At 42.1% G+C, this 24448-nt stretch overlaps 1 protein-coding gene across 3 annotated transcripts in view; it reads right to left on the reverse strand.

Moving 5' to 3' along the window:
• DENND1A (DENN domain containing 1A) overlaps positions 1–24448 on the reverse strand; it is a 1020433-nt gene that overhangs the window by 351594 nt on the left and 644391 nt on the right. For all 3 annotated transcript variants that reach the window (XM_069748456.1, XM_069748457.1, XM_069748455.1), the window contains exon 13: positions 2121–2246. In XM_069748456.1, coding sequence (XP_069604557.1) covers positions 2121–2246 — 126 coding nt within the window. The remainder of the gene's footprint in view (positions 1–2120; positions 2247–24448) is intronic.

Here is a 24448-nt window from a genome sequence, read left to right on the forward strand (position 1 = left end):
GATCATTAAAAAGTTCACGCTAAATAACTTTAGGCTGATCTCTCACCTTCCTCATGATCAAGGATACCCCACGAGGTGAGATCTTGCATGATGCCCCAGATCGATGTTGACTGTCATGCATTTTGTATTTCTTCCATTCTCTTACAATTGCACCAACAGTTGTCTCCTTCTCACCCAAAATCTTACTTATGGTTTTGTAGAACATTCCAGCTTTGTGCAGGTCTATGATCTTGTCCCTGACATCCTTATAAAGCTCTTTGGTCTTTCCAATGTTGTAGAGGTTAGAGTCAAACTGATTAATTGAGTCTGTGGACAGGAGTCTTTTATAAAGGTGACTATGTAAGACAGCTGTCTTTAGTGCAATTAACGAGTTGATTAGGAGTGTCTAACTGGTCTGTGGGAGCCAGAACTCTTAATGGTTGGTAGGGGATCAAATACTTATTTCTCACTGCAAAATGCCAATAAATTTATAGAATGTATACAATGTGATTTTCTGGATTTTATTTTTGATATTCTGTCTCTCAAAGTTAAAATTAACCAAACCTTAAAATTATAGACTGTTCATGTCTTTGTCAGTGGGCAAACTTACAAAATCAGCAAGGGATCAAATAATTATGTCATTCACTGTAAAGGTACCTTCACACATAGCGATATTGTTAACGATATCATTGCTTTTTGTGACGTAGCAACGATATCGTTAATAAAATCGTTATGTGTGACAGCGACCAACGATCAGGCCCCTGCTGGGAGATCGTTGGTCGCTGAAGAAAGTCCAGAACTTTATTTCGTCGCTGGATCTCCCGTGGACATCGCTGGATCGGCGTGTGTGACACCGATCCAGCGATGTCTTCACTGGTAACCAGGGTAAACATCGGGTAACTAAGCGCAGGGCCGCGCTTAGTAACCCGATGTTTACCCTGGTTACCATCCTAAAAGTAAAAAAAACAAACAGTACATACTTACCTAACGCTGTCTGTCCTCCAGCGCTGTGCTCTGCACTCCTCCTGTACTGGCTGTGAGCGTCGGTCAGCCGGAAAGCAGAGCGGTGACATCACCGCTCTGCTTTCCGGCCGCTGTGCTCACACAGACAGTACAGGAGGAGTGCAGAGCACAGCGCTGGAGGACAGACAGCGTTAGGTAAGTATGTACTGTTTGTTTTTTTTACTTTTAGGATGGTAACCAGGGTAAACATCGGGTTACTAAGCGTGGCCCTGCGCTTAGTTACCCGATGTTTACCCTGGTTACCGGCATCGTTGGTCCCTGGAGAGCGGTCTGTGTGACAGCTCTCCAGCGACCAAACAGCGACGCTGCAGCGATCCGGATCGTTGTCGGTATCGCTGCAGCGTCGCTTAATGTGAAGGGGCCTTAAGTTTTCACCAATCCACACAATATCCACACGACTTATTGATCTGTTAGGGTCCGACTGCTGAGACCCCACCAATCGGCAGAAAAGGGCACTGTTATCCGTGATAGGACACTTTTATCACTGTTAGAATGGAGTAGGAGTCCTCATGCCCGACCACTACCCATTTGCGAGAAAAAATACGGTCCGTAATCTAAACCGAAAAAACCAGATGAGTGCCATGCGAGTGTCATGAAAATACAATGCGATTTTTCTCACATAGCATCAGTATGACATCCGTATGCAATGCTTTTTTTTTTCTCTGCAACTATTTTTCTACAATCATTTACAGGACCATTTACCGTGTTCTATGCCACAGAATGGTAAGGTGTCTGTAAAAAACAAACGGCATACGGACGGTCCGTATGCCATGCGATTTTTTTCTTTCTCCCATTGACTTGCATTGGTGAGTTTCGTGCGAGATACGCAGCAAATCGCAGCATGCTGCGATTTTTTTTCTCAATCTGATTTCAGCTGAGAAAAAAATTGCAGATGAGATGTCACCCATTGAATAACATTGGCCCGAGTGCAATCCAATTTTTTATCGGATTGCACTTGTCCGTTTTTCTCGCAAATGACTATGAGCTCTAAGGCTTCTAAACAACCGTCTATTCTGGAAATCAAAGGTGGTTCAAAATGGCAGACTTCACCAATAAGATCTCCTTATATATCTATTGTTGGAATGACTGTCCCAAAAAAAAATATATATTTCACTTACCGGTTCAATTTTGAGTGCACTTCTGTAGCTGCCAAACAAAGAGGCTTGGGCTTTTAAGAAAGCTCGTGCCACCCCGTCTCCTGTAGTTGTGGACACCTTTCTCAGTCTGTTCTTTAATGCATTTAACTGGAAAATAAAGAAGGAAAAAAAAATTTCAATTAGGGAAACCAAACCCCATTAATAATATAACAATATCTAACATTAAGGTCTAACCATATGGGATACTAAGAAACATGCTGAAAGGGGTTGTCGGGTGAAACAAGTTATCACCTATCCGCAGTCTCATAGAGCATGAATGGAACTCGTGCCACAGAATTAATAATAATTTGGGGCATGGACATTATTTGGGCAGACGCATTACTGCTCCATTCCATTCTCGATCAATGCGGGTCCCTGCAGTCGGACCCCTGCCGATCAATAAGTTATCTATTTTGTGGATAGGTGATACATTCTTTTCACCAGACTACCCCTGTGAAAATACACAGAATTATACAGCAATTTGTTAATGTAAGCAAAATTAGTATTAATTACATGGAAAAAGCTCCATCCACCTCCTTATAGAGGACAACAATGACAAGTGGACTGTGACCAGGATGGAAGTCAGGTGCTTAGATATGACAATTTAGACGTTATGACTTGATGATCTTATCGATTCTCTCTAATGAGAATTAGTATTTCAGAAATGCAGCATCAGCAGTACCTCCTTCTGTAGTAAGGAAAGCTGCACATGGTGAAAAGGTGGGGCCAGATTTAATCAGGAAGCAAGGAACAAACTTCAAAGCTAATTGCAGGGAGAAATATAATCTCAAAAGTGTCAATCAGGATGGTGTCTACCCTTCCTACAACTCAAAATCCTAATAAAAAAATACAATAATATACATACAGTGTACATGTATATATACACACATATGTATACACATATATATATATATATATATATATATATATATATATAATAATTTAAGCTTTTGTCCATTTATTAATTTTCCTCACTTACATAGCGTTATTTCTTCCTCTACGCTTTATAAACATAATCATCACAGTTCCCCATTGGGGTCACAATCTACAACCCTTAGCAAAAATTGTGCAATCATCGGCCTTGGAAAATGTTCATTCAGTTGTTTAATTTTGTAGAAATAAAGCAGATCACAGACATGGCACAAAACTAAAGTCATTTCAAATGGCAACTTTGTGGCTTTAAGAAACACTAAAAGAAATCAAGAACAAAAAATGTGGTACTCAGTAATGGTTACTTTTTTTAACCAAGCATAGGGGAAATAACTTTAGTTTGTGCAAATGTCTGTGATCTGCTTCTTTTCTACAAAATTAAACAACTGAATGACCATCCTCCAAGTCCGGTGATTCCATCATTTTAGCCAGGGGTTGTAGATTCCCTATCAGTATGCATTTGGAGTATGGGAGAAAACCAGAATGCTCAGCGGAAACCCCTGCAAACACTGGGAGAACATACAAACTCCTTGCAGATGTTGTCCTTGGTGGGATTTGAACTCAGGACCAAAGCACTGCAAAGCAAAACTGCTAACCACTGAGCCAACAAGCACCGTCTAACCAGGCTTTAGAGGGCCAACAATGGAGCCTCATTTGACTTGGGATGGCTGCTGGTTAGGTAAATTTACTGTATGGCTCTCCATTTTAAAATGTAACTACACTTATGATATGTGCAAAGTTAAATTTAGGTGCTAAGACTCAAACTAATTGGTAAAATGCAAAAGGCTTTTCAGATCAAAACTTAAGAAGGACTTAAACAGATTCTGTTAGGAGGGTTTTTCTATGTAATCTAAGAGCACCATTAAGTAAGAGCCGAGAGTCTGATTTCAGCAATGTGTCACTTACAAGTCTGTGTTTTGCTGTTTCAGTAAAATCAGTGTTTTATCAGCAGAAGATTATCGCTACAGGACTAGGTGACACGAGCCTCCTAGTCAACTGCTGTGTAACCACGCCCCCATCACAGAGTGGTAACTTCATGCCAATACACAGAACGCTACCAATTAGTGGTGTGGGCGAGGTTATACAGAGCTCATTATTCCGAGGACTGCTAGTTCTGCCTCAGAGAAATCAGGGATTGAATCAAAATAACAGAAGGCAGCCAATCACAAGTGTGATCGGGGTTATACAGAGCTCAGCAGTCCGAGAACTGCTAGATCTGCGGCAGAGAAATCAGGGATTGTATCAAAATAACAGAAGGCAGCCATTCACGAGTGTGATCAGGGTTATACAGAGCTCAGAATTCTGAGAACTGCTAGATCTGCAGCAGAGAAATCAGGGATTGTATCAAAATAACAGAAGGCAGTGTGAGTGGGGTTATACAGAGCTCAGCAGTCCGAGAAAAGCTAGTGCTGCAGCAGAGAAATCAGGGATTGCATCAAAATAACAGAAGGCAGCCAATCATGAGTGTGAGGGGGTTATACAGAGCTCAGCATTCCGAGAACTGCTAATTCTGCAGCAGAGAAATCAGGGATTGCATTAAAATAACAGAAGGCAGCCAATCACGAGTGTGATCAGGGTTATACAGAGCTCAGCATTCGAGAACTGCTAGATCCGCAGCAGAGAAATTAGGGATTGTATCAAAATAATGGAAGGAGGCCCATCAAGTGATACATCTCTGGATTCAGATTCTCTGTCGCTACATAATGCTGCTCTCAGATTACATAGCAAAAACTACTGACAGATTCCATTTAATAGAAGGTCTATGAGTAAAGCGATACTTCTTACATTGAAATTGCAGTTACTTTTTAACCCTGATATAAAATAGCATTAAAAAATAAAAAAGCAAGTCAATATCCTCACCCAAATAGTTGGATGTAATACTCTATTTAGCCTTTTGAAACGAGCGAGCACAAAAAACATGTTGAATGGTAAATGGAAACAACAATAGAGGGTCACAGCAGACGCTAATAACGTGCCTATAAAAGACCACCTACAAAATCGCCCTGCCAATCATCAAATGCAGCAGATACCAGTAATTAAAGGTGCCGTCTCTGACAAACTCATCTGAAATATTTGCCGTTTAAAATAGAAAATGTCATTTTTTGCAGCTTTTCCTTGAAGTCGGCTTAAAGTCAGAAACACTTACAGCTAAGTGAGGTCACACCAGCACACGAAGGGATCAAACTGATATGTAGTGCAAGTCTTCCTCCCAGCCCCACGTAAATATCACAAAAGGTTATTTTAATTAAGCAGGATTGTGCATGGAACCTTTGAGAAAATTAATGTGACCACTGAGAATCACACCATTAGTATAATGCAGGATATTTTGTCAGTTAATTCACTGTCCGGCCATAATTAACTTAAGTCGTTAGAGCAATTTGGATTGATTTCCATTGAAAATGATAAGGGGGTATAACGTAAAAAAAAATAAATACAAATAAATAAGATTTAGTGTTGTGCCATAAGGTTCACATAATGTCCTGTAATAATATGGGACATGTTCTAACCCCTTCACAACGTAATATGAAGTAGTAGATCCGAAGTCGGGTTCGTATCTAAGGAGCGGGCTCAGGAGCAGAGCCTGCACTATACCAGGCAGATGTCGGCTGTGTAATACAGCTGGCTTCTGCTTGTAACAGCAGCAACCAGTACTAGCTGCAATTGCTGCTGTCTAAGTATATAAATGCTGCTCTAAGGGCTCACTCAGTCTTCCAATTGTTCCACGCACAAGAATAACAGACAAATTATTCTGCTAAAACGTAGTGTGGTCCAAGTGTCATTCGTTTTTCTCGTACATGCAGAATAAAATAACAAAAAAAAATTAACCTTCTCCTGACAGTCCGTTAAAATCTGACTGCACCCGGATGTCTTCTAAGGATGGTCCAATTTTATCACAGACCCATAGACTTGCATTACCGATTTTGATGTGACCCTTGGATCAAAATCATGCATAATACAGCAATTTTCGGTGGACCGCTTGGTCTACCAAAAATCACATGACCTATGAATGGCACCAGAGACCATGACAGGCATGAGCGTTATCTGTGAAAACCACATATCAAACTCGGACGCAAAAAAACGGATGCCAATAAAATAAGCAACATTTTTGTTGTTGCAAATCATGTTACCACTCCCACAGGGGCGTGATAACATGCAAAGATGGATGACTAGTCTGGGAAAACTAAGGCCCCTAGTCGAAGGACTAATTTGCATAAGAAAAAAGGGGCTTATTCATACTTGTTGTCAATGTGTTTTTCGGTGACTAACAGGCTAAAGAGCTGGTTAAGCAAAGAATTTAGCGATAAATACACAAATACTGGTGGGATGGAGGGCATATGGGACAGGACAGGTTCCCTTTAAGTACAGTAATACAAATAAAAATGTATGGACACTTTAATATAAAATAACACCGCATTAACCCACCCCCAAAGAGCGGCCCTAAGGCACGTGCCTATACGTGTAATTGAGCCTAAGCCATTCAATCACCACTCACAAAACATTAGCTGTAGAATTAGGCTACTTTCACACTAGCGTCGTACGACGCACGTCACAATGTGTCGTTTTGAAGAAAAAACGCATCCTGCAAAGTTGCCTGCAGGATGCGTTTTTTTCTCCAGAGACTTTCATTAGCGATGCATTGCCACACGTTGCATCCATCATGCGACGGATGCGACGTGTTTTTGTAGTCCGGCGGGACAAAAAAACGTTGCTTGTAACGTTTTTTTTGTCTGTCGGGTCTGCTTTTTACGACCGCGCATGCGCGGCCGGAACTCTGCCCCCTCCTTCCCGGACCTTACAATGGGGCAGCGGATGCGTTGTAAACCTGCATCCGCTGCCCCCGTTGTGATTTTACTTCACAGCATGCGTCGGTACGTCGGGCCCGTACCGACGCTAGTGTGAAAGTAGCCTTAGTGGAACTGAAAAGCAATTGACTGACGTAGATTCATCAAGTTTCTACTCTGCCAGGTGAACTGTACGTTCCAGTCCTATAGTCAAACAACCACACACCGTCCATAGCTCCAAGTTTATTAAACTTCTTTCAAAAAGAATAGAATTGGAATGACCAATCAAACTTCCGTATCTTGGAGTCTGATGGATATATCCAGATTAGGTGAATGCCAGGGGAACACTTTCTGTCTGAGAGCAGAGCGCTAATTGTACCAATGGCACATTGCTGTTGATTTCCCAAAATTGGACTAAATTACTAAAACTAATGAGATAGTACAATGCAGAAGTGATGCAGCACCCTTGTGAAGGATAGGGGGATTTATTGACAGCTTACAATCCTCCTAAAAACATGCAGTGGTAATAAGACACCTGGCTCAGCATGGGGGTCCAGCTTCTTGGCTTTGAATAAGGAATTCACACTGTCACCAACAAAATCCTACAGAAAGACCCCTGCTGAATCCAAATCATGCAGTCTAACTACTATGTTATGATTTGGTAAAGGGAATATGGACTTATCGAATGTCCTGGCCATACACCGGTTATATTTCTGAGATCACCAGAAAATGGTGAATGCCTGACTGGGTTTTGACCCGTTTTAGCACCCAGGGGTATGGAAGTACATAGAACAGCTAGTAGAAACCAGATCGCAAAGCTGTGTTTGGTCTTAACGCGTAGTAGGGGCCTGGCCGGACTAGATGGTGCCAAAAACCGCCTCTCTAGGACCGTCCATTAAAGCGTTTGGACTGATCTTAGGTTTTAGAGATTTCAGATGCAAGAGGCAAGGGGAGGGGGAATTGGGTTCAGCCCAGGAGGCAGAATGGGAATGACCCAAAAGGGAATAAAGGCTAGTGTAAAGGTACCTTCACACATAACAATTTCGTTAACAATATCGTTGCAACGTCACGCTTTTTGTGACGTAGCAACGATATCGTTAACTAAATCGTTATGCGTGACAGCGACCAACGATCAGGCCCCTGCTGGGAGATCGTTTGTCGCTGGGAATGATCAGGACCTTTGTTTTGGTCGCTAATCACCCGCTGTCATCGCTGAATCGGCGTGTGTGACGCCGATCCAGCGATGTGTTCACTGGTAACCAGGGTAAATATCGGGTTACTAAGCGCAGGGCCGCGCTTAGTAACCCGATATTTACCCTGGTTACCATTGTAAAAGTTAAAAAAAACAAAAAAAAAGTACATACTCACATTCCGATGTCTGTCACGTCCCCGACTGTGTCATCGCCGGCCGGCCATAAAGCAGAGCACAGCGGTGATGTCACCGATGTGCTCTGCTTTACGGCCGGCGCTGACACTCAGTGTGGGAAGCTGATGCCGGGGGACGTGACAGACATCGGAATGTGAGTATGTAGTGGTTTTTTTTTACTTTTACAATGGTAACCAGGGTAAATATCGGGTTACTAAGCGCGGCCCTGCGCTTAGTAACCCGATATTTACCCTGGTTACCATTGTAAAAGTAAAAAAAAACAAAAAAAAAGTACATACTCACATTCCGATGTCTGTCACGTCCCCGACTGTGTCATCGCCGGCCGGCCATAAAGCAGAGCACAGCGGTGATGTCACCGATGTGCTCTGCTTTACGGCCGGCGCTGACACTCAGTGTGGGAAGCTGATGCCGGGGGACGTGACAGACATCGGAATGTGAGTATGTAGTGGTTTTTTTTTACTTTTACAATGGTAACCAGGGTAAATATCGGGTTACTAAGCGCGGCCCTGCGCTTAGTAACCCGATATTTACCCTGGTTACCCAGGGACTTCGGCATCGTTGAAGACCGTTTCAACGATGCCGAAGTCTTTCCTCTGATCGTTGGTCGCTGGAGAGAGCTGTCTGTGTAACAGCTCCCCAGCGACCACACAACGACTTACCAACGATCACGGCCAGGTCGTATCGCTGGTCGTGATCGTTGGTAAGTTGTTTAGTGTAACGGTACCTTAAGGCCATGTGGTCACGCTCTCTGGTATGCTTACTGGCCACTTCGAAAGTGGGAGCTGCATCGAGTAATGTGAGGAGAAGGGACCAAGGAGATAGGTGACAGCCCATATAATTTAACCTGGGGCTGCTCTTTTATCTCGATCCACACGTTTGTTTCTCGGTTTAACTTTCCATGCTACCGAAGCTAGATTTTGGCCCGAAATAATACCGTTAAGGGGCCGGGTTTATATGTAATGAGGAACTGGTGGCAGTCATACCGGGCTGGCAGAGCTCTGTTAGGGTATCATGTCAGTGACTGTGTGTGCCATATACTCTCACTCCCCTTGCCTCCCTGGGCCTGTGTCCTAGACATAATAGACATGTATGAAAGCCTCAAGCAGTTTTACAATGTAGAAAGGAATTAGATCATTCTTTTAGTCTAAAAATTATAAGTATGCATTAATTGGCCTTTAAAAAGCCCAAACACCAAAACCAAACTGAACATTTTTACGAGTAACTGAAAGGTATAGCTCAATAATAGTACTCAACCTATCTAAGACTCAAGAACCTTCTACTAGGGGTGTTCAATAATTTATCAACCTGAACATGAAAACAAAAATTTTAGAGAAAATTTAACTTACTACTTTTCAATGTAATCTTTCTTATCTTCAACAAACTTTTTCTACTTCACCTGCAGTGATCGGATGCCCTCAGAATAGGAGACTTACGCTACTGCAAGAATCTCATTACTGCCTCTCTGACTGCATTATCATCAGAAAATCATTTCCAACCCAGACATATCTTCAGGTTCCGAAATAGAAAGGTCTGGAGCTAGGTCTGGACTGATGGTTAAGCTCCATTAAGCCACATTCCCTGATACCAGATTGTGGTTTGCGAACAGCAATGCACCTGCTGACAACTTCACATGACATTTCTCTGTGTTTGACTCTTGTGATGCCTTCATTGTCGCAGCATAGGTGTCTCCGAGACTTGTTGTCTTTTGGGGCATAAATTCTAGTAATAAAGTACCTTCTGTATTCCCAAAAATCTGCTGCCGTAATCTTACCAGCTGACTGCATGACACAAAATGTATTTGAAGTTGGTGACCCTTTGTACTTCCATTGCTTGTACTCTCTTTTGGTTTCAGGATCATGGTGGTGGACCCGCGTTTCATCACCCATAATAATTTGAGATGTTGTCTGGATTTTCTCTAAGCGTGTCTAAATTCTATTGGCTAAGTTTTTTTTGCTCAGGCGTTAACATTCGGGGCACCCACCAGGAACTAAACTTGGCCAAAATCAAAACATAATGAATAATACTAGAAACTGTCTCAACTGAAATGCCTAATTAATGAGCTATAACATGGACTTTGACACATAGTTACATAGGATGAAAAAAGACCTAGGTCCATCAAATTCAGTCTCCCTCCCAATGACCTTCCAAAATCATGGCACATTTCCTGGGAAGATGCTTCAATGGGTCGCAGTGAAAGGGGGTAATCTTCAATTGACTCAATTTGCTTGACCCAAAACTTTAGGAAGGTGAATCATCACCACATGAAGCAATCATCCTTTTATGGATTTCTTTAGGCTTCTTTCCTACATTTGTAAGGAATTTAATCATGGAACGTAGCTCCAAAGCCTTACTTTCTTTGCAGAGCCGCACTGTACTGCACTTGCCATCCTGTCACTTCCACTGCTTTCATCAGACTGAACTACTACTGTGTCTGTTGTATGTTCAGCCGTGTCTCAACATGGACAGAAAGGCGGCACAGCTCTCTAACACCGACAGAACTTTGTGGGGTAGAACACCATAATAAATCAGCTAGAGAAGGGACAGTGCCATACGAAGGCCCATCGAACAAACGATACCCAACAGTATGCAGACTTCTGAACAAGTGGAAAATTTACACAATGCAGCACTATGCACTCATAAACTGAATGTTTAATACTGTTTTTAGTCCTTGCTCCTTGCAAGGGGAATCAACAAATAGGTAAAGTTGATTCAAGACATTTTAGATAAGAGCAGAAAACAACCTATAGCCCACGTCTGGTCATGCATAACTAAATTCCTGATAGTTTTTAATAATTCAAATCACTGGGGTAAGCACATGAAAGGCTGAGCAGAAAATAACAGTATCTTTGGTAGCATCACTGACATTTCCATCCTTTGAAACACATCAACCTAACCCCTTTGCTTCTGGCTTCTCAAAGGCTCTGCTCCACCTGTGCATTATTACGCACTTAACCCCGACTGACCTCCCTCTTTCATTGTCGAGGTGTGTAATTACTCCGTATTCACAAAGCCACACTTTTCAGGTGCAAGTACAGATCTCCTAATGATCTAATTACCATTTACACAAAAGGTGAATGCTCACTCGTTGAAACTGAGCAAATATCAACCGGACACCTTCTCACACATGCAGATTGCAAATCACTGGTGCGTCACATGATGTCTTAGCTCTTTGTAGCTGGAAATGTATCCGTAAATAAATAATCGCTTCTTTTTTATATCCCGCAGTTTACTTTATTCACCCCCCCCAAAAAAAATAATCGTTAGATGGCCAGAACTGAAGAGTGACACATTTATATTTTACATCTACCATTAGCCTGCACCAAAGATTTGTTTGATCAAGCTAAAAAAAAAAAAAAAATGAAACAATTAAAATGAGAATCAATTTAAACACGGTCACATTTCATTGAATTAGTGATGGCTGCCTTTAGCCTCTGAAGTTCTTCTATGAAACATTGCACTGTTTAACGCACATAACTTACTGTGAGCCCATCTATAACACGTAACTAGTGATGAGCTAACGTGCTGGGATAAGGTGTTATCTGAGCATGCTCTGCTGCTAACCGAGTGTCTTCGGCGTGCTCGAATAATATGTTCGATTCCTGGTGCCTGCATGTCTCACGGCTGTTCAACAGCTGCAACACATGCAGAGATTGTCTGTTTGTTAGGCCACGAAACATGCAGGCGCGGAAACTCGAACATATTATTCAAGCCCGCCGAAGACACTCAAGCATGCTCAGATAACATCTTATCCCAGCACGTTCGCTCATCACTACACGTAACACAATGCGATGGCCCCTTTAGGCTTGGACTGGCCTACGGTGGACAGGTAAGTTCTCTGGTAGGCCCCTTTGCAATATTTTTCCTCCCACCCCCCTAAATAAGCAGTAGCTGGCACAATAAACATTTTTCACCAGGTACACAAAAAGACAGCATCTCGTAAATTTATTTAAGAATCTAGCTTCTTATTTTAGAAGCATAGCTGTGTGAATAAGGCTCAGTTAATATTGCATGTGGGCTCATAGAATCATTGTTACTGGTGGGCCCTACACTCCAGTCAATAGTTAGAGCTTCACTTGTGTCAGAAGAGTAACTTACTCATATAAGACACACAAGAGGGAACATTTGGGGGATGTCTAAAGTGGTTTGGTTTCCACATTCATGAAGGTTTTTAAAATGGCAACGATACCCTCCCTCCTTATGTACCTGTGTACCTTGTTTGTTTTTTTTTTTTGCTCATGTTTATTGTACTTGTCTATATTTGCTCCCTATTCACATGTAAAGCGCCATGGAATAAATGGCGCTATATAAATGTATAATAATAATAATAATTTAAAAAAATCTCTCTCCTTTTCTTAATAGAAAAGCAAACAATTACAATTTTGAGACTTCTGGGGTGTCCTAATGCAGAAAACCATAATTACATTAAAGGAAGAAATGTTTATATGGTGTAGAAAAAAAAAAGTAAAATATTTTCAAATTTAGCAATGTGTCACCATAACATTTCGGCTGAGAGTGCATGTGTTCTGTATGGGGAAAGACCAGTAAATTGCTGCCAAATACCTCTGGATGCAGCTTATTCCTAGGGAGAAGGACAGGATTAGGAGATTTCATTCAAAATACCTAACCTGAGAGATGAAAGTTGGGCAAATCCCAAACACAACTGATTGCTGGGTTCAGTTTACTGGAATGTGTATTGGGGCTTCAAGGCTTCATGAACTAAAGGTACCTTCACACTAAACGATATCGCTAGCGATCCGTGACGTTGCAGCGTCCTGGCTAGCGATATCGTTCAGCTTGACACGCAGCAGCGATCAGAATCCTGCTGTGACATCGTTGGTCGGGGCTAGAAGGCCAGAACTTTATTTGGTCGCTGGCTCTCCCGCTGACATTGCTGAATCGGCGTGTGTGACGCCGATTCAGCTATGTCTTCGCTGGTAACCAGGGTAAACATCGGGTTACTAAGCGCAGGGCTGCGCTTACGCTTCATACTTACCTTCCGCTGTCTGTCCCCGGCGCTCTGTTTCTCTGTACTGGCTGTGAGCACAGCGGCCGGAAAGCAGAGCGGTGACGTCACCGCTCTGCTTTCCGGCCGCTGTGCTCACAGTGAGTGCAGGAAAGCACAGCGCCGGAGGACAGACAGCGGAAGGTAAGTATGAAGCGTTTGTTTTTTTTACTTTTAGGATGGTAACCAGGGTAAACATCGGGTTACTAAGGCTACGTTCACATTTGCGTTGTGCGCCGCTGCGTCGGCGACGCAACGCACAACGCAAATGAAAACGCATGCAAAAACGCTGCGTTTTGCGACGCATGCATCGTTTTTTGTCGAAAATTGGACGCAAGAAAAATGCAACTTGTTGCGTTTTCTTGGCCCGACGCTTGCGGCAAAAAAAACGCATGCTTCGCACAACGCATCACACAAAAACGCATGCGTCCCCCATGTTAAATATAGGGGCGCATGACGCATGCGTCGCCCGACGCAAACCCGACGCAAACACGCAAAACGCTAATGTGAACGTAGCCTAAGCGCGGCCCTGCGCTTAGTAACCCGATGTTTACCCTGGTTACCGGCATCGTTGGTCGCTGGAGAGCGGTCTGTGTGACAGCTCTCCAGCGACCAAACAGCGACGCTGCAGCGATCCGGATCGTTGTCTGGATCGCTGCAGCGTCGTTTAGTGTGAAGGTACCTTTAGTAAAGCTACGATACATAACAGATCGCTGTGGCTCAATGATGGTTTCCTTGATCCTTCACCCTGGCTCTCTGGACTCCCAGGTTGACCAAGCCCTTCTGTGTTCTCTTTAAGCCGGTGTCAGACTCGATATGTGGCAGCTGATCTCGGGGATAACAAAAAGAATTGACAGTCCAAAATCGGACATGCCAGATCATTCTCTCCCCCTCTAACGTCACTGCTAATAAATCAAGGTCCTAAACCTGCGCTTTTATCGAAGAAGGGACACCCTGTAACTAGTGATGCTGAAGAATAGAAATGTCGATACTTGTTAAGTCGAAAATGTTATAGAGCAGGAAGAGCGAATCGGATTGATATACATTTTTGTAAATAAAATGATTCACTAAACCTTGTATTTCGTTCAGTGTACATCAGGAGTGCGGTCTGCCTGTGTAAACAGGCTATTAATCAATCTCCGATCAGCAAACAAGTAACCGATCGACGGTTGTTAAAGGGAACCTGTCATGGGGTTTGGCGGATATCAGATACGGCTAACACCTTTCAGGCATGATGTACAGTATTCTATACTGAGGTATTTCTGCCCCCGATCCTGCCTGCAAGACAAGAAAAAAAACTTTTATTCTACTCATCTGTGGGGCGGTCTGGTCAGAGGGGCGTCAAGGTTCTTGGTCCGGCACCTCCCTTCTTGTTTCATGTGGATGAGGTGTCCCTACGTCAACCAGACAGGGTCCTCGGCGCCGCGCTCCTGCGCAGGTGTACTTCTCTTCCGCAGTGTGCATGCATCGGGCTCTTTCTCTCGCCCAGCACCTGCACACTGACTACTTTATTCTGCCCTAGTCAGGGCAGAGACATGCGCCTGCGCAGGAGCGCAATGTCGTGGAAACTGTGTCGATGACGCAGGGATGTGTCATCCACACAAAGCAAGAATTAGGACAGCAGCGCAAGAAGAAGGGACCAATACTAGCTACACCCCATACCTCCCCGCAGGTAAGTATAATAAAAAAGATACGCAGCATTATAGAGTGCTATAGATCAGGCCACATCTCAGATCAGTAAAACCTGGTGGCCGGTTACCCTTAAGTGCCACCAGTCGGCTGGTGTAAAACCACATTAGGAGCAGCAATGATGCAGCTTTTCTTTTTTTCTTTGGATTAGCCTCCAGTTCCTAGATTGCTAACAATCTTCTCCAACACCTTTAACTACTCTATAATACTGCGCTAATCCATTTACTACTCATCAACACCGGCCGGCTCCTGCTGAGAACATATCCTATTGATGGTGTAAGATTTCCTCGGTCTACACTACACTTCTATTACTACCCGAAATGACTGTTCACAGACCAGAATCAATACATCTGACGAAATAAATGCAGTGTTTGCTAGGAACAGTGGAAAGAATGCTGCTCGGCAAATTCTTTAGACATTTGTATTTCAGACCGATTGTGGTTAACAGTTTATTGGCTAAATTTGCTACAAACACAAATCTACCATGACTTTTAATAAAATAAACATACAGATGTGTCTTATATGGAATCTGTCAGCAGGTTATTGCAATGGAATCTGAGAGCAGCATGATGTTGGGGCAGAGACCCCGATTCCACTGATGTGTCACTTACTGGGCTGCTTGCTGCAGTTTTGATATAATCACTGTTTTCTCTGCTGCAGAGCTAGCAGTTCTCAAATACTGAGCTCTGTATAATAACCTCGCCCACATCACTGATTGGCAGCCTCTTATGTACACACCACAATGTCAGCAAGCAGCAAATCAGGAATGGGGGCGGGGTTATACAGATTTGCTGGACTGTCTGGCACGTGACACCTAGTCCTGCAGTGATAATCTCCTGCTGATAAAACACTGATTGAACTACAGAAAGCTGCTGAGAAAGTGACATATCACTGGAATCAGGCTCTCTGCCCTTACATTAAGCATTAAGTTGCTCTCAGAATAGCCAAAATTTTAAAACAGATTCCCCTTAACCCAAATGAAAACAATGAAACCTGCACTCCAAAAGAGGTACAAACACATAGAGGTTTATGTGTCGCACATGACTTTGGAGTGAAAATCTGCTGTGCCATTGGACCTTCTTTTTATGGATTGCTACTCTCGTGTTTTTTTCATTTGGGTTAAGACATATCAGAGGTGAAAACATAACCTCATGCAAATATTTATTTATTGAGCTGCTCTGCTTTCCATGCCCAGCGCATAATACTTTATAAGCGGTTTTAATCTTTTGCACATCAATATCCATACGCTATATTCAAACAATCAAAAGTTTGTGGTTTCCACTCTCTGAACCTCTCTGCCTCCAAGCCCCGCTTTCTAAGACATAGAAGTTTATTATCCATCATGCAAGACCATCAGGAAAGCGTCTGACTGGCTCCAAATTAATTCTGCAGAAGGACAAACGACCCCCAAACATCCAAACGATGACATTAAGATCTATCTTCAGCATAAATAAGAACAAGGAGTCCTGGGGGTGATGATCCGACCCCTGCAGAGCCCTGATCTCACATCACCCAGTCTGTCTGGGATCACAGGAAGAGACAGAAGGATGAACACAAGTGACATCTACAGAAGATCTGGGGTCAGTTCTCCAAGATGTTTGGAACAACTTCCTGCCGAGCTCCTTCATAAATTGTGCCAAGTACAGAGAAGAAATTATGCAGTTTTGAAGAAAAAAAAGAGGTCACCAAATATTGATGTGACTTAGATTATTCTTTTGTTTATTCACCTTGTACTTTGTTACGGTAATTGATAAAAATAAACATAACTTTTGCACAATACTGTATGTAACAACTCAATGTAATACCCCGCTTACCTATTCCTGCCTTTTACCGTCTCCATGCAGTTTAATAAAATGGTACTGGTGCAGCTCACCCTAGGTTTTCATTACTCCCATAATGCTCGATAGACTGAACAGTTGGCCTGAATTGGCAAATAGGCGTAATGGACAGCTAAATAGGTGAGATTTCTAAAGTGTGATGTGCACCTATCAAACAATTTTTTACATATAAAAGATCATCATGGCATCAATACCTTTTTAGTCTTTCACATTTAAAAGGAATCAGTCAGTAGGAACACCCCTCTAAGCCATCTATACAGGCATGTAGGTCATAGAAAGCTGAATAAAATGGTACCTTGGTATCTGTGATCCGATGTATTATTCCAGAAAAATGAACAATTTTATGAGTATGTACTGAAAATAAGCTGTTAAGATCTATGGGCCGGACATAGATCTCCCGGAGAATTAGCCTTCAGAGCTTTTTGTAAATTAAACGGGTCATTACCAGTGTGAGGCCTGTAGATCAGGAGAGCGGACTGTCAGTCATTACATGGCTCACACTGGTAACGCCCTCTTTAATTTACAATAATCTCTGGAGGCAGATTTTCAGGGAGATCTATGTCCGGCCCATAGATCTTAACAGCTCATTTACATTTTCAGAAAAATGTGGATTTCTCTGGAATAAGACATCAGATCGCAGATATCAAGGTGTCATTTTATTCAGCTTCCTATGACCTGCGGGCCCATATAATAGAAGGGGTTATCCTACTGACAGATTCCCTTTTTTGATTGGAGTTCTCACACTTTTGTGTAATCATTCAGAACCGTCATTTCAGTGGAAAGTAACTACAGAGATCGCCTCTGATCGCTGGGTAACCCAGGATGAAACCACCTATAGATCATCTTATATCTAGGAAATCCATGTAGGTGATCTACCCATGAAACGATCCCTTCCTACACAGTAAAACCACTTTCAATAATTGTATTGCATAAATAGCTATTCTCTAATAAATGATCAGAATCACTCCCTGTAGCTGTGGAAATATCACAGTAATAACCCCCTGCTGATCTGCTGATGAGTTTGCAAGTTGTTCTTGACACACTGCTATCATAAAGGGAAGCAATTGAGATCGCAATACATATTGGAGAATGCTTTTTCAATGTATTTTGACTTATGGGGGTCTATCAGATCTGAGAAAAAAATATATAAATAATTGGGCTGAATTGCAAGACAAGACCCACTAAAAAGGTTTAACTTTCTTAGGGTTCAAAAATGCATTTTTTTCTGATCTGAAATGAATAAAAATGCATTAAATCAATAAAATTAACAACCGCAATTTCAGATACGGCGAGACAAAACTGTGCCCCTTTCAGAAAAAATTATCAATTACTTATGGGTCTTCAGCTATTTTTGACACGTCATGAAGACATGGCGGAAAATTGAATTGGAGGTCTATGTATTAGTACCCCTACAAAAAAGAATTTCCACCTTCAATGGCCGTACAGGATAAAAAACAGAATTGAGGACTGTAGTCAAAGACTGTAATTATTTGTCATAAAAATTTCAATAATTTGAATAATCTATGTACAAAGCATAAAACGGTCTACACGCGTCAGATAAATGTCAGCCAAGCCCGCCAATCTAATGAGAATGGGAGGAATTAGGACACTTTGGCCTCCTTCAGCATACCCTATTAGAAGTGTTTGGTAGTCACTTTTATTCACTGATCTCAAGGAAGTAAACCAATTGTATATGTTTATGGTGGATTCTAGAAGAGTAGCGCAGTGTGTTTATTGATTGTCTCCATCATGGTGAAGACCATAGAAATGGGCCTGGATGCGAAGGAGAAGGAAAGGTTCCACTGTCCACACACAGTTCAAAGTTTGGGTTCTTCAGTGAGTCTCAATAGGTGCCAGCTGAGAGGATTCCTCAAAGAAGCACCCGAAATATTATTTATATTGATGAGTATATTAACACACATCACACACATATTTACATAGGTTTAGGTAGTAAAAAAAAAATATTGGGTGTGCTTCTTTTAGAATCTGGAAAATTAGGAAAAATTCACATGTTCACATTTTATGAACCGTGCGCAGACCACAATGCTTGGACCAACTGATGGTCTGCCAACCGGAAGTAATGCCTATGGAACAGTAAGGTTGGGTCAGAAGATCCTTGGTTGTGGTCCATACATACTTGCATTCAGAATGAGGTGTAGTCGGAAGTATGGCTGGAGGTGCCATGCAACCTATCCAGCCTGGAACTACATCGATTGGGAAAGCTACTTGTAGAGCTAGTGGCCAAACAGCCCGGGATTTATTCTATTTTTCTACATTCCTTTTCTGCATGGGAACAATAAAGTTGGCTGAGAAAGTTTTAAAGGAATATACTCCTCGCTGGAATGAACTTGCTTGTGCGCCTACTCATCTTAGGAGATGGAAAAAACACACAAGCCGAAACTCTACTGAAAATGTCAGGGTCAACGACTACAATTTTGCTGGATACGTGAAATCATACACGGTTACAGATATTGGTTTATTTTTTACATCTAATGCTTTCTTCGAATGCCAAGTGCAAGTTTACCCAGTTTCTAAAGAAGACTTTTTGCCTTTAAATCACATAAGATCAAAAAATAATAATAATAATAAAAAAAAAAGTATTAAGCTTCTGCGACTAATATAATTATAATGAAGAGCCGGTATTTGTTACACCGTCGCTGCTCTCAGCGTTCTGTTAACCTGCTAGAAAAAAAATGTCTTCTCAGCAAGTTTCCGTAACTTCAATTAGAAAGACTAATTATTATTTCAACAGAGCAAGGAGTCTTTAATTAACAGCTCTGAATCCATCTACACAATGGGTCTACGGTCTTATTCCTGAGCCAAAACGACGAACGACAGAAAACAGAAGTCACTTAGAATGAAGAAATAAAGCTACCTGCTGTTTAATGAACAGGGAGTTAACTTTAGCATCAAGTTTTGCGTCTCGGATTTAGAACATCCTTAAGGAGCAATTGTTAATTGATGTAACGCGGTTCTCGTAATATTTTACAAACAAAACTAATGATTGAGAAAATCCGTAATGTGCACGGAGCCTTCAGAGCCTTTGTCTGCACACTGAGGAGCATACATTAGATTGCTGCGGATACAGAACCTGTACAGTTGGAAAATTCGGCATCGGTACAAGTTAATACTGACCAAACCATAAGGATTTGTGTACCACCGATTAAGTGTCTGTAAGGCTTACTTCACACCACGTTTTAAGATAACTGGGAGGTGCTATACACCAGAAAGTATTCCTAACATATGAGCCAACATTCAAATCAACCTTTTATGCCAAAAGAGTGACCTTTTGCCATAAGTTTGGCCGATAATCGTCGGATTCTCACAATTTCAAAAAGGTAAACAGTGTATATATCCATTCACATTGATAATATTAACAATGCCCTTCAGATTGTTGATATTGTTCAACAATTGTGATTCTCAAGTCGTCAGACAGTTCTCTTCTCATTTTTCTGTTCTCCATGCTTAGTGTGCCACACTCAGTCAAATAATGCAAAGATTGAGTCAACTTCTTCCCTTTTTATCTGGTTTCAGGTGTGATTTTCATATTGCCCACACCTGTTACTTGCCACAGGTGAGCATGAACAAGCATCATATGCTTGAAACAGAGTTGTTTACCCACAATTTTGGAAAGGTGAAAACAATTTTGTCGGACCCATTTTTGAGGATTTGTGTGAAATTAGTCACAAAAACTTCGTAGACTGCAAATTGCATTCTATAGCCCTGATTCATAAAGGTGTTTTTTGCTAGAATTCTTTAAATGTAGAAACATTTGCAATTTTTGACTTTTTTACACCCATCCCGGATAGTTCTGCCAAAATAAGTAAAGTTGGGGCTGGAGTAGCATTTCTGATGGTGGCAGATAACAGTTATAAGATGCACCCAATTCATTCAGAGGCACACGTCCTTCTCGGTACTAGCTCAGGGTGGTTAAAGACCGCTCATGCCAGCGATTCAGCTGTTCCAAGATAACAGAGCAGCTTTTCTTCATCCGGGATGATTAATCGGCGCCATGTTTACTGAAAGCCAGCTCCTCGTGACCTTGTGACCGCTCTGTGCGGGGAGAGATTGGCGCCAGTCACAATAGGCAGGTAGTTAGCAACTCTTAGCCCTGTTAGATCTTAGGCCAAAGTCCCAAAAAATTATAGTCCTGGATAACCCCTGTAAGACTGGTGTGCAAAATGAATCGGGTATTATAGGGTCTGTAAGAGCTTTCGTCTGATTAACGATATTTGGGGATTTATACAGGCCCCCGTGACAGGGTCACACATGTGTTCTGGATACTTGCAATGATAACATGGCTTATCCTGCCATACAAAGCCCAAAGATTCCCAAATATTTTTTTTACTGGGGCATTAAAGAATAGAATGACATTTTCACCTGCACGTCATATTATGTCTCCCCAAAAATGTTGTCAAACCACATTGGACAACAAGCTGGAGAGCCACCAACTGCAGATTACAAGTCCCAATTGTATAAATAGGTATATGGCAGGTACACCAGTTTCTGGGTGAGCTGTCTGAGAACCGGTATGACCGGAGGCATTTGAAGCCTGTTTCCAGCCATGATTTAAAGGTGAGAAAATTGCTTGGATACAATGTTTGTCAAAATACATGTCCCTTTATCTGGGGAAGGCAGCCCCTGAGGAGCACGCATCTGATATATGGTGCCACCCCTGAATATGGTTCCTCCCACGAGGACTGGCACAGAGTTTTCCCATATCCCTGAAAGTCATTACTATTTCAGAGGTACTTATTGTTAATTTTCAGATTTTAGGAGAAGGAACACATTTTCTAGAAATTGCCAAAGGGGTTTCAGTGGTGGAATATCACTGGGAAGAGTAAAATGTTTGCCCTCCCCTTCTGGAAAAGTCGGAAAAAAATTGCAATCGGAGTTAAAGCAAGAGAATCTGACTATCAGCACGTCAAGAAATGAAAGGACGTAAATATCAGCTAAAAAGGACAGCTCGTTACACAGGTATACCATTGAAATAAATGCATTTATTTTGTTATGTCTCTGCCTGTTAGTCACTGCATGTACAGAAGATAATTTCTAACCAAACAGCTAATATACATAAAGCGTGGCCCTGAGAGTGTAGTTTTAAGGAAATTCTGGCAGTTTGGGATTAAAAGGTCAGATTTAAACTATCACCATATTTCAAAATGCAATCTGTGCATTGCGGCATAATGAAATGGTTCACTAAAGGTGCGAGTGAAAATACTTTTAATTAGGTCCAAAGCTTTTCAGTTGTCAGCATGAATAAACCAAGAAACATTTTCTTGCAAACACTACAAAAAAAAAAAAAAAAAAAAAAAAAGAAAAGGAAATGGAGAAAAAAAATACAGGCAACCTTTAAAATAAACGAGATTTACAAATCAGAAACATGAGAAGGAGCTCTCATTTTTCATAGCTGATGTTCTCTACAAAATAGACTCATCAGCAAATCCCGCTTGCTCTCTTCAGACACACAAATAATGAAGGAGGAAAAAAACACAGACATCTCTCGGAAAAAAAATACACATACAATAACAAAAAATAGGTGATTTAATAAAAATAATAATAATAAAATTAATGATAATAATGAAAGAAAAAAATATTAAAAATCCAATATCTTCCAGAGTTTATTAGAGATTGAAATTTACGTTAATCACCAAATCGGCACAAAAATGTTCCGTAATGTAGGAAGCATGAAAATGTAAAATAATTTGAAGTCGACAGGGTAAAACGGCTCACAGAATCTCTGTGACTTCATACAGTGGCCCTATTACTAAGATATATATGCAGTGCCTTGCGAAAGTAGTCGGCCCCCTGGAACTTTTCAACCTTTTCCCACATATCATGCTTCAAACATAAAGATACCAAATGTAAATTTTTGGTGAAGAATCAACTAGTGGAGCACAATTGTGAAGTTGAACGGAATTTATTGGTTATTTAAAATTTTTGTGGAAATTCAAAAGCTGAAAAGTGGGGCGTGCAATATTATTCGGCCCCTTCAACTTACCGTAATACTTTGTTGCGCCACCTTTTTGCGGCGATTACAGCTGCAAGTCACTTGGGGTATGTCTCTATCAGTTTTGTAAATCGAGAGACTGAAATTCTTGCCCATTCTTCCTTGGCAAACAGCTAGCGCTCAGAGAAGTTTGATGGAGATCGTTTGTGAGCAGCAGTTTTCAGCTCTTTCCACAGATTCTCGATTGAATTTAGGTCTGGACTTTGACTTGGCCATTCTAAAGGTACCGTCACACTGAACGATATCGCTAGTGATCCGTGACGTTGCAGCGTCCTGGCTAGCGATATCATTCAGTTTGACAGGCAGCAGCGATCAGGATCCTGCTGTGATGTCGTTGGTCGCTGCAGAAAGTCCAGCACCTTATTTCGTCGCTGGACTCCCTGCAGACATCGCTGAATCGGCGTGTGTGACGCCGATTCAGCGATGTCTTCACTGGTAACCAGGGTAAACATCGGGTTACTAAGCGCAGGGCCGCGCTTAGTAACCCGTTGTTTACCCTGGTTACCAGCGTAAAAGTTAAATAAAACAAACACTACATACTTACCTTCCGCTGTCTGTCCTCGGCGCTGTGCTTCTCTGCACTGGCTGTGAGCGCCGGCCAGCCGGAAAGCACAGCGGTGACGTCACCGCTCTGCTTTCCGGCCGCTGTGCTCACAGTCAGTGCAGGAAAGCACAGCGCCGGGGACAGACAGCGGAAGGTAAGTATGTAGTGTTTGTTTTATTTACTTTTACGATGGTAACCAGGGTAAACATCGGGTTACTAAGCGCAGCCCTGCGCTTAGTAACCCGATGTTTACCCTGGTTACCGGCATCGTTGGTCGCTGGAGAGCTGTCTGTGTGACAGCTCTCCAGCGACCAAACAGCGACGCTGCAGCGATCGACATCGTTGTCGGTATCGCTACAGCGTCGCTGAGTGAAGATACCTTAACACCTGGATTACGTTTGTGAACCATTCCATTGTAGATTTTGCTTTCTGTTTGGGATCATTGTCTTGTTGGAAGAAAAATCTCCATCCCAGTCTCAGGTCTTTTGCAGACTCCAACAGGTTTTCTTCAAGAATGGTCCTGTATTTGGCTCCATCCATATTCCCATAAATTTTAACCATCCTCCCTGTCCCTGCTGAAGAAAAGCAGGCCCGAACCATGATGCTGCCACCATCTTGTTTGACAGTGGGGATGGTGTGTTCAGGGTGATGAGCTGTGTTGCCTTTACCCCAAACATATTGTTTGGCATTGTTGCCAAAAAGTTCGATTTTGGTTTCATCTGACCAGAGCACCTTCTTCCACATGTTTGGTGTCACCCAGGTGGCTTGTTGCAAACTTTAAACAAAACTTTTATGGATATCTTTGAGAAATGGCTTTCTTCTTGCCACTCTTCCATAAAGGCCAGATTTGTGCAGTGTACGACTGATTGTTGTCCTATGGGCAGACTGTCCCACCTCAGCTGTAGATCTCTGCAGTTCATCCAGAGTGATCATGGGCCTCTTGGCTGCATCTCTGATCAGTCTTCTCCTTGTGTGAGATGAAAGTTTATAGGGACGGCCGGGTCTTGGTAGATTTGCAGTGGTATGATACTCCTTCCATTTCAATATGATCACTTGCACAGTGCTCCTTGGCATGTTTAAAGTTTTGGAAATAACTTTTTTTCCAAATCCGGCTTTAAACTTCTCCAC

Source organism: Ranitomeya imitator, chromosome 2, assembly GCF_032444005.1.
Source record: "Ranitomeya imitator isolate aRanImi1 chromosome 2, aRanImi1.pri, whole genome shotgun sequence".
Taxonomy (NCBI): domain Eukaryota; kingdom Metazoa; phylum Chordata; class Amphibia; order Anura; family Dendrobatidae; genus Ranitomeya; species Ranitomeya imitator.